This window comes from Myiozetetes cayanensis, unplaced genomic scaffold, assembly GCF_022539395.1.
Source record: "Myiozetetes cayanensis isolate MyiCay16 unplaced genomic scaffold, myiCay2020 scf2-11, whole genome shotgun sequence".
In the NCBI taxonomy this organism is placed as follows: Eukaryota; Metazoa; Chordata; class Aves; order Passeriformes; family Tyrannidae; genus Myiozetetes; species Myiozetetes cayanensis.
In genome coordinates this window covers 60,917,478-60,932,283 of record NW_026087411.1, presented here as the reverse complement: position 1 = coordinate 60,932,283, position 14,806 = coordinate 60,917,478, and the positions used below count along the sequence as shown (strand labels likewise).

Genomic DNA, 14,806 nt, shown 5'->3' with positions numbered 1-14,806 from the left:
TCTACAGCTGAAACCCTGGGGATGCCAACAAGGCTCTTTCTCTGAATTTTCTCTAGACCCCATAAAAGAAAAAAAGCAAAATAGTAAAGCTTCTCTAACACTCAGAGTGTACTCAGCTCCTCTTAACTTTCCTAGTCATAAAATTTGTGCAAACCAACAGAAAAAAAAGTCTTCAAATGTAATGAAAATGGTAAATAGGTAGATGCACTGTAACAGCAAATGTTTTATCACTGAACTAAAGAAAGGGTATCTTAACTGATTAATTAAATGTTTCAAAATGCAACAGGATCTCCAAAAGCAAAGTTGCATTAGAAAACTCATAGAAAAAAGCCCATGTAAAATGACATAAAACATAGTTAAATTGGACATACTCTCCTATTATGGATACTTTTTTTTGAGACCATGAGTGAGCCTCCCAACATTCACTGCAGCTAAATAGTTTACCCCAAAGGCCCATGGCCCATGCTCAAACCCTCCTGCTGAATACCAATCCATGGTTTCACCTTCTGGATACAGCAGGAAGAAAGGAATTTTGTGGCATAACTTCTTTCCTTTGAGAGGAAATACTGTCCTTCCAAAAAAGCAAAACAAAGCAATCAATTTTTTGTCCCTCAACCCCTTGCCAGAGGCACAAGTTCTCACGTAAACTCACCGGTATAAATTCCTAGAATACTCTACTGGTCCTTATACCCCCTCCAATCTAACATTCTGGAATGCTATATTGGTCCTGCACAATGCATCATCACAGGATACCATCTGCCTGTGCCCAATCCAAAGACTTGTTAAAGAGCACACATACACGGTACCTAGCAAGAGAAATGAATTCCTAAATCTCACATCATATTCTGTGGCAATCAGCACCAAAACCAGAGATGCTGGTAAACAGGGCATTGAGGGTTATGGCAGCTTCCTCAACAAAGGGAGTCTGAGCCCGAACAGACGCTCGTTCATCCTCCAGTAACAGTTGGTACCGCTGGGAGGTCAGCCCGACTCCATTGTTTTTACAGCAATTTGCATTTTATTTTCCATAATGCTGTTTAATTTCACTTTTTCAATTATTACTCTCAGGCAATTGCTTTAATTATCTGTTATTCCACAAGGAAAGACACTTTCCTCTGGCGGAGAGAAGGGCTGCATCAGACCATATTAACGCTGATGAGTCTCTCCACGGGCGAGCGCGGGGCTGCCTTGCCAGCCTTGGCAGCCCAAGTGGAGGGCGGTTAGCCAGCACCCACAGCTATTGCTGACAGATTGGCCCGCTCGCCACCGCTCTGACGGCAATCTGCACAGGATTACAAGGCGTGTATTAAACCTTTAAATGCATGCAGCCGGTACCCCTTTGAATTTCAGATTCGCCAGAGCAAATGGTATCACCGCAGACCGTGGCAAAGCACATCTGACTGCAAAGCCAGAACAAGCCGCTTTCCCTAATCCAATGCTATGTTAATGCAAAGCTCAGCAATGATGGATGGACTCATTAGTGCTGCAGTTATCGCCATCTGAACCAAGTGCCAAGACATATGGTTTAACAGATGTTCTAGCAAAAAGCTCTATACTCTGCACTGTTTGAGTGTCCAGTTAAACCGGACATTGATAAGACACTGAAAATCGTATTGGACTTCTGGGAACCACAATTGCTCCCAGCTCAGGAAGCCGTTAAACACAGCCCGATTATGCAAAAAACCCTATTGCTCTGATATCCCAATTAGATCAGCAGAACAAATGCTGGACAATACATACACTGCTCTCCACAGTCTTGGTGTACCCAAATGTTATTTAATCTATCCAGTCAATTCTATTTCTCCACTGCCTTAGTGAAGAAATGAAGCTCAAACCCATGGAAGCTTTCTCCAAATCAAACGGGCAAACAGAGGCCCAACCTCACTCTTGCATTTTCATGTTTAGAATGCCCTGTAAACATTATTCTTTCAAACATTTAATTCATAACACGTATCAATTCTGAGCACAAGATTAACATGCAGAAGGAACTTGTTTGCAAGCCTGTTTACTGGCATAACTCCACTGGAGTGCATGGCTTTTCACAGGGAAATAAACAGAATTAAAAGGGGGTCCTTTCTATACTAATTCAGCAAATTAACATGCACGAAGCACTAAGGTGCCTCAGATGTTAATAAAAGAAAGAATCCTTGTTCTTTAAATGCCTTTTCAAAGAAAGACAATTCATAGGCTTTGGAAAAAAAAGAAAATCAGCCGTAAGTGGGTCAGAACTGATTAATTATGACATCTATACACACTATATTCGTTTCTTTAAGATTACACACACACTTATGTTCACCTCCTACAGGAAAGCATTTTTCAGCAAGAACTTCTGCTATCTCCTGAAGCTTGTAAGTCAGAAAATACCAATGCATAACAGGTGGTAAAACTAGGTTACCACCCTGGATCTGGGGACTCCTATCACACAACCAGTGCTTCAGTGTGTGCAGTGGCACCAAACTATGGCTGTTGGTGTGTGATATTTTGCAGAGGAGAATTCAAAAGGAGGGGGAAGATACTGAGGAACTACCTCTCCCTCCCCCCACTACATTCTGAAGGGGATGGCAGGCAAAAAAAATACTATGCACCAAAATTGAACGTATTTCAGAAACAACATCAATGTTTTTTCACATTTAAACAAAAACTATAGACTTTGAAACTCTTTCAGAATTTGCTAATAATTGCAGGTCATAAAGAGAATCCTTCAGCTCTCAACCATAAAAGATTTGACAGTACATTAGGTTGAAACAGTGAAGAACAAAAGAACTTGAGCTGAATTTCTGTCCTGCTCCCACACCTACTATTCACACTGTCACGAAAGGTGTGTTTCAGAGCATCTTGTTCAACCAGTTAAATCTCTTGATCTGCTCAAATATTTGTTCAGTATTAATGCAGATGCAACTTTTAAAAACTTCTGTTATCTTTCCTGCTTATCTTTCAATGACAGAACTGTCTATTCTTGATCTGTCTGATCTTGGTCCACTGGGACTGCAAAACACAGGGGTGGGGGGGGGAAGGGGTATCAAAGGGGACAAGAGACCAGATACAATCTAAAATCAAACAAACAAGAGCAGAATCTGCAGCCATGAAAGTCAGAAGTTCAATTAAAAGTTAACCCCTACTTGTCTGAAATGTTTATAGACATACATTTATAGAAAATTGAGTTGCTGAAAATACTGTCATTACATCAGTAAACACACAGGAAACTGTTTATTGAAATGTTGTGCCAATTTTTATTAATTTTGATTTTAAGGTACATAAAGCTATGTGCACTTAATTATGTACACACTGGGAAAAATGTAAGCATGGAAATGTGAACTCCCATAGCTCATCTAGTATATAATCAGGGCTCTTCCCCAATAACTAAAACAAAATTACATAAGACATTACAGGGAGACATGCTACCAAGATCCCCACTTTTACTTCAGGTTGTTAAAATTTTTCCCTCTTCCATGCTTCTAACCAAATATCCCAATCTTTTTCTACCTGCTGGCACTATTTATATAGGTAATTTAGACATGAATCAAGCTGGGGAAAAATACACACAAAAAAATCCAAAAAACAAGCAGACAAAAAAAATCCAACCAAACAAAAAAAACCACACCAAAACAAAGAGTCCTCTCCACCCTCAACAACAACAAAACCCAATTTCATTCAAACTCTTCTTCAGTCAGATCACTTTCCTGAACTGACAGACTGGCAAGTTGCAAAAGCTCCAGAGTCAGTGCAGAGAGGGATCAAGAGGGTGAAGCCAAGGCCGTGGCAGCTCAGGCAGAGCCCATCTGAAGCAGCTGTGGGATTGCAGGACTCTGAACACAGAGCAGGATGGTTGTGATTTTTTTCTCATGTGCTGCTGAATTTACTTTAATTCTTTTCAAAACAGGGGGCTGGGAGAGCCAGAGAGCACTGGTAGAGTCTTTAACGAAATCTCTTCCTGCACGTCTTTACTGCTTCAGTGTAAGCATATGAGATCTTAGGTCCCCGCAGACACAAAAAGCCTAGTGTCCCAGACTGCACCTCAGAACTTTCCTTGTCAAAGAATGTGTTTTAATAGTAAATTCTTCATTGGTTTGCTTTTGGGTTTTTTTGTGTGTTTTTTTTTTTTCTCCTCACGGAAATAGTTTTTCTCTTTCAATAAGGACATAACCAAAAGCTATTTTCTCTAACACAATGTGCTTGGAGAGTTGTCTTTTTCCCCACCATCGTCCATTTATTTTTCATTTTTGTACATTTTTTTTTTCCAATGGCCTTTCTTGTTATGAAAAAAATACATTCCTGGAATGTTTCAGCTCAACGCTCTCAAAAACAATTACCTGGGCATTTGATTTGATCTGCCAGTTTTTCCTTTCAGGGTATTCAGGTTTTATGAATCTCCGGTTTGGTCAAAGGTTAAACCGAACCTTTTCCAAGTTACACTCTGTTGCCTCATAAGGCCCATATACATCCACCTCAGGTTTTAAGTGAAAGGAGTAAATTCACTATTAGCTGTGCACAACAGCAGTAACTTTGAATGTAATCTAAGGAAGACAATTCAGAGAGGGAAGGTTGCTGATTTATGATTATATTGGATTGAGGGGTGGAATGACGAGGGACAAAGAAAAAAAATAGTCACCTTTAAACTGAAAATTTGGCACTGTCCATGGGAAAACAAGATGTAGAACAGAAGCTCAGGTAGGAAGTATCTTCAAGAGTATCAAGGCACTTCACAAGCACAAGCAAGCAGAGTTATAACCTCTAAAGGACCTTATTTTTTGCACTGTGAGGCATTACCACATCTGTGATCCACATACACACACACAAGAAAAAACAAACCATCCATGAAGCATATGGAGGGACAAAACATATGTTTTCTGAGTTGATCTGGCTGCTAACTGGGCTTCTCAGGGGACTGAAAGTTAGAAAGGATAATCTGTCAGAGTTATGACTCCAAGGAGTGAGCGATAGGGAAGATTTCCAGCTGGCTGTGTCTGTCGGGTCTTTCTGACCAACAATCAGCTGAAAATGGTGTTTCAAAGGTTTGCTGGAATGCTCCTGTTGCTATTGTTCTGCTTTGGATATAGAAAAATCCAGCTCAGTTTCATTTTGTGTACTTAATGTGCTTTATCTGGCAAGTCTCTGAAATCAACTCCCTTTTCTCAGTGAATGTTTGCTCAATTTAAACAAATTACTGCTCCAAGACATGGAGTACAAACCATTCCTACTGCTATGATACCTTTTCACTAACTGCAATGCAGTTACTGCTATACTTGTGTTCCTTCTTTAATTTTGGAATATATTTGTCTAATAATACATTTTACATATCAGATTTTTATTAACCCAATAGAACTATCTTTAAAATTTTAAACTTATGGTACCCCTATATGCAACAGTTAGTCAAGGTTTGCCAGCTCCACTATTAATTAAAAATTAAGGAGCTTGAAGTAGCTGATTATAGTTCACTTCAAACTACAACACCTGAAAAAAACAGATGTTTTGAAGTTCTGACTATAGTTAATTTTAAAGTACATTTTCCAAAAAAGTACTTCAGAATTTTACAGTTCTGAAAATATATAGAAACACACATTTAAAAAAAAAAAAAAAAGTTTTAGAGAATATATTTAGAAACCATTCTAAAGGAATGTTGGTGCTTAAGGTTTACGTATAAAGAATGCACATACAGGTATACATAAAACTAAAGTGATGTTTTAAATCCTTATTAAGTGGTAGAATTTAATTTTTTTGAAGAGCAACTGGAAACCTTGCTATCCTTCTACTTAACCAGTGGCCTGAACTGTAAGTAACCCCATCCCCACGCTACAAAGGAAGGGGATTTTGGAGGGATGGTGATTTTAATTTCTTCTTTTTCTTTTTTTATAGTAAGAAAGATTTTTTTCTGGTTTTAGTCATCTCTTAAATTCTGAAATACGTACTACTCAGAATTACACACAGGTAAAAGTTCAAGTTCCTCCTACTATGGAGACAGAGAAAAAGGACATGTAGCAGTCCTTTTATGCTGCTTCATTAAATATGCTGCTGAGTAAAACTGATACGCACACAGAAGTACAGCCATGTCCCTCCAACCATCTGCTCGGACAGGTAATTTATGTGATAAAATAATCCTCAAAATTCACGACAGCTGCATTACATCTGTGTCATACTAGATCCCAAATGCCAATTATCTGCATTGAATGATAATAAATTTTGACACAGAGAGTTGATTTACAAGGAGAGAAAGCCCACACTACCTTTAAGGGCCAACCTTACCCCAGCATCCACACCAGTTGTTCTAATTTTTAACGCAAGCTTTTTAGAATTACAAAAGTCAGTAAGGTTCCTCCATTTAACAGAGATAAAATTGCATTTAAATTACATATTTTACATGCAGAAGAAAAAAAGGCTTAGGAACTTCAACATTTCATCTCCAGAAAGTAGCTTGTCCTCTAGCCAAATAGACTTGCATGAGTTAGCCTTACCTGGAGCCATAACTTGTTATTCACTGCATCTCTCCCTGTAGCAATGCATTGAAATGTAGCATTCTGCCCTGCATTGACCTCTACATCCCCCAGCCTCAAAAAATGTGGAGATTTATCTGCAGAAGGAGAAAACAAAAATTACAAATAAGACTTATTACAAAAAATAAAGATGACAGTAACATTATTATCTCCCTTAACACCCATATTTTCACAATCTTTGGATAAGAAATAGAAACAGAAAAGAGAAAATTATTTGCTTCATCTCTGTTCAAGGAGTGCTTTCAATCCTTTCCCTTCTCCCCTGGTGATTCTAACTTTATGTTATACATGTGTTATAATAAAGTCTTTTTAAAATCAAAGCCAAAAGAAGGAGAACAAATGCCAAAATGTCAGCAGCACTTCACAAAAATTATCCCAAAGACTTCTGACTGTATGAAATCCATCATACTGAGAAAAACCCAATTAGCAGCATACTGCTCAAGCAAATAGAGAGATACTATTCATGTTATTTGCAATGCAACTCAGAGCTCTTGTTTTAGAAGATGAAATAATTCATGCCATTGAATATACTATTTCAGAAGCTGACAAATCTATTTCTCACACTGACAAAGCCCCTAGGAAACCTCAGTGGCAAAATCACCTGAAGGATTTATTAGACCGAAGAAAGCCGACAGACACATTTGAGGAATGGGTACACTACAAAGCTTGCCCATCCCTCTCTCAAAACCTACTAAAGAAAACAGCAGCTGAACTGTCATTTCTTTGTGCTTACTAAAAACAAAACAAAAACAAAAGCACAGGAAAAAAGACCATTAAATTGGAACTAAGAGGGTTTAAACATCAATAACAAAAAAGAGCTTATCTGAATACTGTAATAACATGCTGATAATCTGCTGGTATGACTGTACATTTTGTTTTGGCAGTTAAAAAAAACACACTGTGTGATACTGAATCCAAGCAGAGCTTTGCTGAGTACAATCATCAGATAGCTGGGCTGGCTGAAATATAAAAAGGTAACTCACTCAAATACACTGTAAGCATGGTAGCCCCTGGGAACTGTGATTTTAAAAGGTTTGGGATAGAAGAAAACAAGATGTGAGGTTGCCATTGCAACTTTATTATCTGGTATTGTTTTGCAAAGTTGGGGCAGGGTATTGTTATATCTTGATCATTTCAGAAAGCAATTAAATTATCAGCCATGTGCTACATTTCAATAAAATCACATTTTAGAATGGGCATGTCTAGGGGAAGATCAAAAGAACTGAACAGAAACAAATTGCCAAAAAAAAATTGGTAACAAGTGCCAGAAATGCACAGTAACAATTTCTTTCTCATAACTTTTTATTTGTAGAAGATTTTCATTATCACAACTTGGTTTTGCATGTGTGTAATTATTCCCCAGGATTAAGAAGGGAAAGGCAGACATAAATGTCTGAAGGCTGTCCACACAAAAATAAACAAAATGCAATGCCTGTGTAGTTCAATAGCCCTTTTTCTTTCCTTTTTTTTTTTTTAAATCTATTGTGTCTGTTTAGAAAAAAAAAAGGGAAAAAAGAAAAATGGCATGAAGTCTGATAAACCTCCTACAAGCATCTGCCAATTTTTCTTTAACAGTGAGTACACACATTAACATTAAAACCCATTTTGATTATGCACACCAACTACAGTATAACTAAAAAGACACTGAAGAAATCCTGCTTTTTTTATCCCTGTATAATTTACCTCTGGCAGAAAAAGATTTCACCCAGATAAATCCCTATTGCAACACTACATTTCCTCCTGGAAGCTGCAACAAAAATACTATTGAAGGAACAAAGAACATCAGTGATCAAGTGATGAAAACTGAGCAGGCCACAACAATATCAAATATGTCGTGAAAAGACAGAGAAAAATGCAGCTCTTAATCATTACTTACCACAAGGGTAACTCAAGACCTGGATGTCATCAATGGCAATGTAGCCATTTCTCCCATCTGAGACTTCAGCTTCAAATATTACCTGTCAAAATGAAAGAAAAAATGTTTACAACACTCATTTCTACAGAATTCCCCCAGTGGCAAGTGTGTAGACATAAGACACATTGCCTTTTTCATTTAGTTGAAGTTCTACCAGGTTTGACAGCTGAATGGAATATTTATTACTCAATGTATTGCAGTTCCATACCATTCATATACATGACTTGCTTTGGATTTGCTGCTCACAGCACACCAGAAAAAACATGTTTATTACCTCAAATTAATGGCATACTGCTTTCACTCAGCTAAATGTACAAACATGATTCAATTCTGAAAAAATGCCATTACTTTGAGACAGGTTAGATACAAGCACGCAACTGATAAACCAATTTTAACAAAATTTTGTCATTCTTGTTGGAGGTCACAATACAGTCCACAGTCTCCTGTAACCTTCTGCAGAGCAGTTGCACAGGAAAACATGCAGCAGCGCAGAAATAGCACGGCACTCCCCAGTGGGAACGAAAAGAACAGCTGTAGCATAAGATTTATTTAGTAGCATCCAGCATCTTGACCCATCCCAAATGGGCAGTAACAACAAAGAATTGTTCTTGGATGGCTCCAGAGACCGGAACTGGATTTTGCTACAGAGGTAACAAAACATTACCAACTGATGGAAAAAAATCTATTGACATGATTCATGCTTCCTTGCATGGACAAAAAAAAAAAAAAAAAAAAAGAAAAAAAAGACTATGACGGCAAATAATTAGAAGGAAAGAAATAAAAATGAAGCCTGAGTGTCTTAACTGAAAGGAACTAGGAGGAAAGCACATCGGTAAAGACTGAGTCAAGTGTTATGATATAAACTTGCAGTCACAATCACCCAAATGAAGTGTCTATTGGGCTTTTCTGTGCAAGGCAAGCTTAAAACAAGTTGGCTGCTCTATGTATAACCTTTTTAGGTAGTTTACATCTCTCATTCTTGGGGACAACATACGGGAGCAGCAAAGGCAATGAATTAACAACCCAGCATACCCTGCAGGTGAGTAGAAGAATGCTGTCCCCATTAAGCACTTTTCTCAGGTCTTCTTACCAGGAATATCTCATGGCCCACTAGTAGGTAGTAATGACCACTTCACTCCTCAGTCTCAAGGGAGTCTTTGGAGCAAGCAGCTCCTGTTAACTTTCAGAATTCCTTCTGGATATCTCATTCACAAAAATAGCCTCTTCAGCAAGATACCTGAAAATTATGCAACTTTCAGGTACACTTCCGTGTTCTTATGTTCCACTCATTGAAATTCCTCACCTTTATAACCCATCCCAGATATGAAGTGCAATTTGTCTCCCCACCACAGGAGGCAGGGATCCCAGGTGGTCTGTTTATACCCAGAGATAATTTCAAAACCTCAGACAGGGAAAAGTAAGGAAAGGTAGCTATGGACATATTAATGATGTGGTTCACAGCATTCCTAAACTTGTGCTTTGACTGCTGGAAGAGGAAGCCTGGGGGGCACATATATTTTGACAGCACTGGACTACAATCCTCCTCCAGTTTCTCCAGAAGTTCCCCTTAAGACTGCACTTCTAACCCCTTTCTTTTTTTCTTTTTTCTTTTTTTTTCTTTTTTATTTGTACCCAAATGCAATTAAGTTTCACAACCCATTTCATTCTCTGCCTCTTCCTCCTGCTTTGGCCAACAACAGCTCCAATGACTCTCTGACCAAAGACCTATTTGACAGTGTCCACCCACTCCTCAGATATCTTCAGAGAGCTGGCACTTGTTCCCAGCAAGGAGCATCAATATTAACATTGATTAATAATCTTTTTATTTAAATGGTTACATAGTGTGAAAGACAACTCAGTAAGAAATAAACATTATATCTAAATCTCTTCTGGCAGACAAGTTTCTTTACAACACAATACAGTTCTATAACATACACAAACTCCGAAAGCACATTGTTTCTCAAAGTCCGGTTAAGAAATCTGATCATCAGTGTTAAGAACTGGACTAAATTTACACCTCAATCTAACTGGGTTGTTACTTATTTATTTGGAAGTAACTTAGATCCAGGGAAGCTTCCCAGGGAAGCTTGGCCTACATAAGTGTGTCCTTCTCCTGTATGTTGATACCTTCCCACACTGCGGGTCACAGAAGAGAAAGTTACCTTTCCTGGGACACATCTGGGAATTAATTTACTTGGGTTTTTCTACCTCTACAATATTTAAGTAATCTCCACTCATTAAGAGTAGGAAGTTGTCAAAAAGGTAGAAGTTCACAGGAAATGGTAAGATAAAAACAAGGAGATCCATGGGAAGAAAAAAACCAATCAAACAAACAAAAACCCACAACACAACAAAACAGAAAACATGAAGAAATATGGAAAGGCAAAGTCTGTGAAAAATTAAAAGGTACAATGTTTACAAGATAAGCAAAAGCAAAAATGCAGCGATTAAAAAGACATATTAGGGAGCTGAGATTTCATGTATACAGTACTAAATTATTATTTTTTACATTCATAATTGATATAAATACAACCATGAAACATTCATAACTGTAGACACAATATAGCAAAAGGTGCAGCTCAAAAAATATTATCAGGTTTGTAATTTAATAACATCTGTTCACATTTAAAATGGGAAGAAGAAAAGGGGAATTGCATATATAGGTGAAAATCTATATAAACCTATATAAAAAGCAATTTAAAACATTGACAAGTTAGACCAGAACCTTGGGTTGTTCTTTTCCTCAGATAAGCACACACTATTTGAGAAAAAACAGACTGTTGAGGTACTACTTTCACCAGAAGAGATTTATCCTAGTAAGACACTAGCGCTTTGGGAGTGAATTCTGCACTTCATCTGCACTGCTATTCAGTTTACAGTCCTAGAAAGAATGGCTTCAACAGTTTCACTTTGCTGAAAAATAATTCAGATTATCACTCTAACCAGAAAACATTAGTTGTCTGTGCAACTATAAATGTCCTTCCACTTATTACAATTTAACTGCATGCTCATCTAGTGCACTTCTGAGAGACGCTCACTTCCTTTAATGGAAAGGAGAGAGAGAGAGAGAGAGATCGTTTCCACAGGATGAATTGGGCTGGCACAGAGCAGGGCTGTAGAGACAGCTATCCTGTCTCATTTGTACCAGTGTTGCCACAGTGAATGAGAACGGAAAACGCTGAATCGTTCAGGTAGTTCAAATGCTACTCAAAGGAATTATATTTGATCCCTGAATTTTCTACACAGTTCCAAGGTGATACTCAAATGTTATTTAATTCTCCAAATAAAATTGCATATCCTTGCTTATGAAGTACCTACATTCACATGCAAATGAAGATGCAGTGTCAGAACTACCTGAACTGGATGCACTCCAACATATTTAGACATTCCTAATGTATCTCCTGTCCATATATTGTGCCATTTTCTCCCTAAAACCACGTAAGTTTTAGTGAACACAGTATCATTTGGAAAAATCCACGACAGCATTGAGACATTTCCATTTGTCTGGTTTGTATCAGACTTCCTTCAATGACCCAAATCTGACAAATTGATCCCAGTCACCCTTCTATATTATTCACAACTTTGTAGACCTCTATTTTACGTCCCGAAGTAATTTTGCCGCAAAGTTGAAGAGTCCTAGATTGTTTAATCTCATATAAAAGTCATTTGATTATACTCATCCTTCTCTCTAAAGCTCTTTCTAACTGCACTATATTCTTTGAAGATAATGAGAGCAGAGCTGGCACACAGTAACCAAAATATGGGTGAGTCATAATTTATACAACAGCATAATATTGTTATCTAATTTATACTGAACTTTTTTAACCATTCTTAACACTTCATTTCCTTTTTTTTTTCCACCATCATTGAGCTCTATGCTGACATTTTTATGAACCCTACAATGATTTTATGGAGTGTGCATTATTTTATACCTCATTATCTACACTAAAATGTGCCTGTCATTTTATTGCTCAGTCACTCACAGTTGGAGATACTGTGATGGTCCTTCCACAGGACCTCACAATTACATACTGTCCTTGTTATTCCAAAGTAGCTTCCACCAGCAAACTTCTGTCTTTGCACTGTTCTCTGGCACCCACTCTGGTCCCACATGAACATGCTGAAGGGCACACATTTCTATAGGATGTCTTGGTGACTACTTCAAGACATCTTAACAATTCCTTTCTACTTTCTCTTTTTCCTCTTAAACAATTATGTTGAATGAAGAATTACTTAAAGTCAAAGAAAGCAGTGGAGTTATATTACCTAACTTCTTTAGATGTGAGTTATATTAACCTCACCAGATATAAACCTTTAAAGGTTTTCATAAGAATATAAAAAGAAAACATAATAATTTTTTTTCTACTTCACACACATCTCTTTTGTTGGTTAACTTTCAGTTCTGTAAAAGCACAGTAGGGTGACTACAGATATACTTGAACATACTACTTACACTAAAATTCATTAAGATTAAACAGCATATAGAAGCGAGTTTGTTTTGCAGTAAAATAATTTTCTGTAGATGAAAAGCCATGAACAGCAAGGCCAGTTGTACATAAAACAGTAGCCAATCATATTCACTGACAAGTTTCTAGCCCAATCCAGTGCTTTTACAGTGTTAAGGCATTTTAAAACACTAAATCAAAGGTTCTAATTACCAAGAAACTAAAAATTAATATAAACATGAAACCAGTGTCCTATTACAAAAGAAACACTTAAAGGAAGCTAGCTGAAAGAAAGGGACAGCTAAAGAAATCTTATCTAACATAAAAATTTTGTTGACATAATAAAAAGCATTTCCCTTGTGAAAGTTACAGATAATTCTGCTGAACTAATTTAGAATTCATGAAAACATAATTACTTCCATTTGAATGCTTAAGTAAAGCTGTGAGGCAGCCTTCGCTGCTGACAGGACCCAGGATAACTTCCAGCACAGCAAATCAAACATTTGGGTGAAAACTCTGGGCTCTCAAGTCTGCCAAGTCAGCTAACACCCTATTACTTCTTTTTTTCCTCAAAAACACACCTCCTGTTATTGGAAACTGAAGGATATAAGGTTATCTGTTCACTAGTATCCTTACCAGCTGAGCTGGTCAGCTCAGATTCTTTGAGCATCTTACAATCATTTACAAGGAGCCTTGACAATCACACCCTCAAGATACGTTCAAGCTCCACTTAACATAGGGATATCTACACTAGCAAGATTCATCTCAGTTCATGCTCTCTGGTGAGGAATCACACAAAACATGCCTACAAAGGCTCCTAAAGGCTAATCATTCAGAGAATTTATTAGTTGTAAGTCAAGCCACCTAGTCACCCAACTCACAGGCAAAAAAAAGCGAAAACAAACAAACAAACAAAAACAAAACAAAACAAAAAACAACCCACACCACAGTACAAAAATTGTCTCTTTGCATTTAAGAAATAACTTTTGGTGAGCTAAACAATATAAAAATGAGGAAAGATAATAGCAATATTTTACCTCCACAAACAAGGTACATGTTTCAGGAAAACATATTATTAATATGAAGCATAGTAAGCCTTTGAAACGGCCTCTATGACACAGTTATCCAGTGGTAGGAAAAGCTAGAAATTAGACTCAGTGACCCTGGAAAACACTGTGTTAGTAAAGAACATCAGGGGAAAAAATCCCTGAACTTATCTTTGCTCACTTCTCCTAAGTTGCTTATGCCAAATGTTTCTAGACTCCTGCCTAGGAAATGTCTGGATGAAGCACTACACATGGATGAGTTACAGCTGCTCTGGCTTTGGAGTCACAGTAGTTTATCATGTGGGAACACTTATAGTCTTATAAAAACCCACTCTGCTCTTGACTGACTGAAGAACTTGAAGAAAAAACATTCTTACACAGCCCATAAACACCAGATCTTCAATACACCAAAACATTTATTTAAGTGTGAAAGTTCTTAAAAGACTGAGATTTAAAAATAACAGTAACACTGCATACAAAGGCATGACTTTTAACCATGGGAAACGAAGACATTATTAGCATTGTAAATCATGACATTTAAAAGCTAAAATGGGGAAAGCAGCAGTAAGAGACGAGTTAAGGATCAATATGAAATACTTAATACTTTGCTTATTTTTGTGATATACCAAAACCTTAAGAAAACACTTTCCAGTAGCACAGAAGCAGTCCTTTCGAATATGGCTAGCTACTTGAAAATGCAGCAATACAAGCCTGGCATGATACTGCTTTTCCAAATCTAGGGCGGAAGTCAGTCCTTTTTGACTTTCAGGAACCTTTGGGAATTCCCTACCATGTGGAAGAAAAAAAAATTTTTTTTTCTAAATATGCTCTGTCTCAAACCATATATATTCCCAGTCAAATTACTGATAGATCTGAACACATTTGGTAATTATAACCATTATGCCTTGAAGT

The 14,806-nt window shown here is 37.4% G+C and overlaps 1 protein-coding gene across 14 annotated transcripts in view; it reads right to left on the bottom strand.

Annotated features, from left to right (window-relative positions):
• The window catches only part of PTPRK (protein tyrosine phosphatase receptor type K), a 393,483-nt gene that overhangs the window by 208,424 nt on the left and 170,253 nt on the right, over window positions 1-14,806 (bottom strand). For all 14 annotated transcript variants that reach the window (XM_050315975.1, XM_050315961.1, XM_050315960.1 and 11 more), the window contains exons 4-5: window positions 8,365-8,446; window positions 6,450-6,565 (exon numbers count right to left, since the gene is read on the bottom strand). In XM_050315975.1, the coding sequence (XP_050171932.1) occupies window positions 6,450-6,565; window positions 8,365-8,446 (198 nt within the window). The remainder of the gene's footprint in view (window positions 1-6,449; window positions 6,566-8,364; window positions 8,447-14,806) is intronic.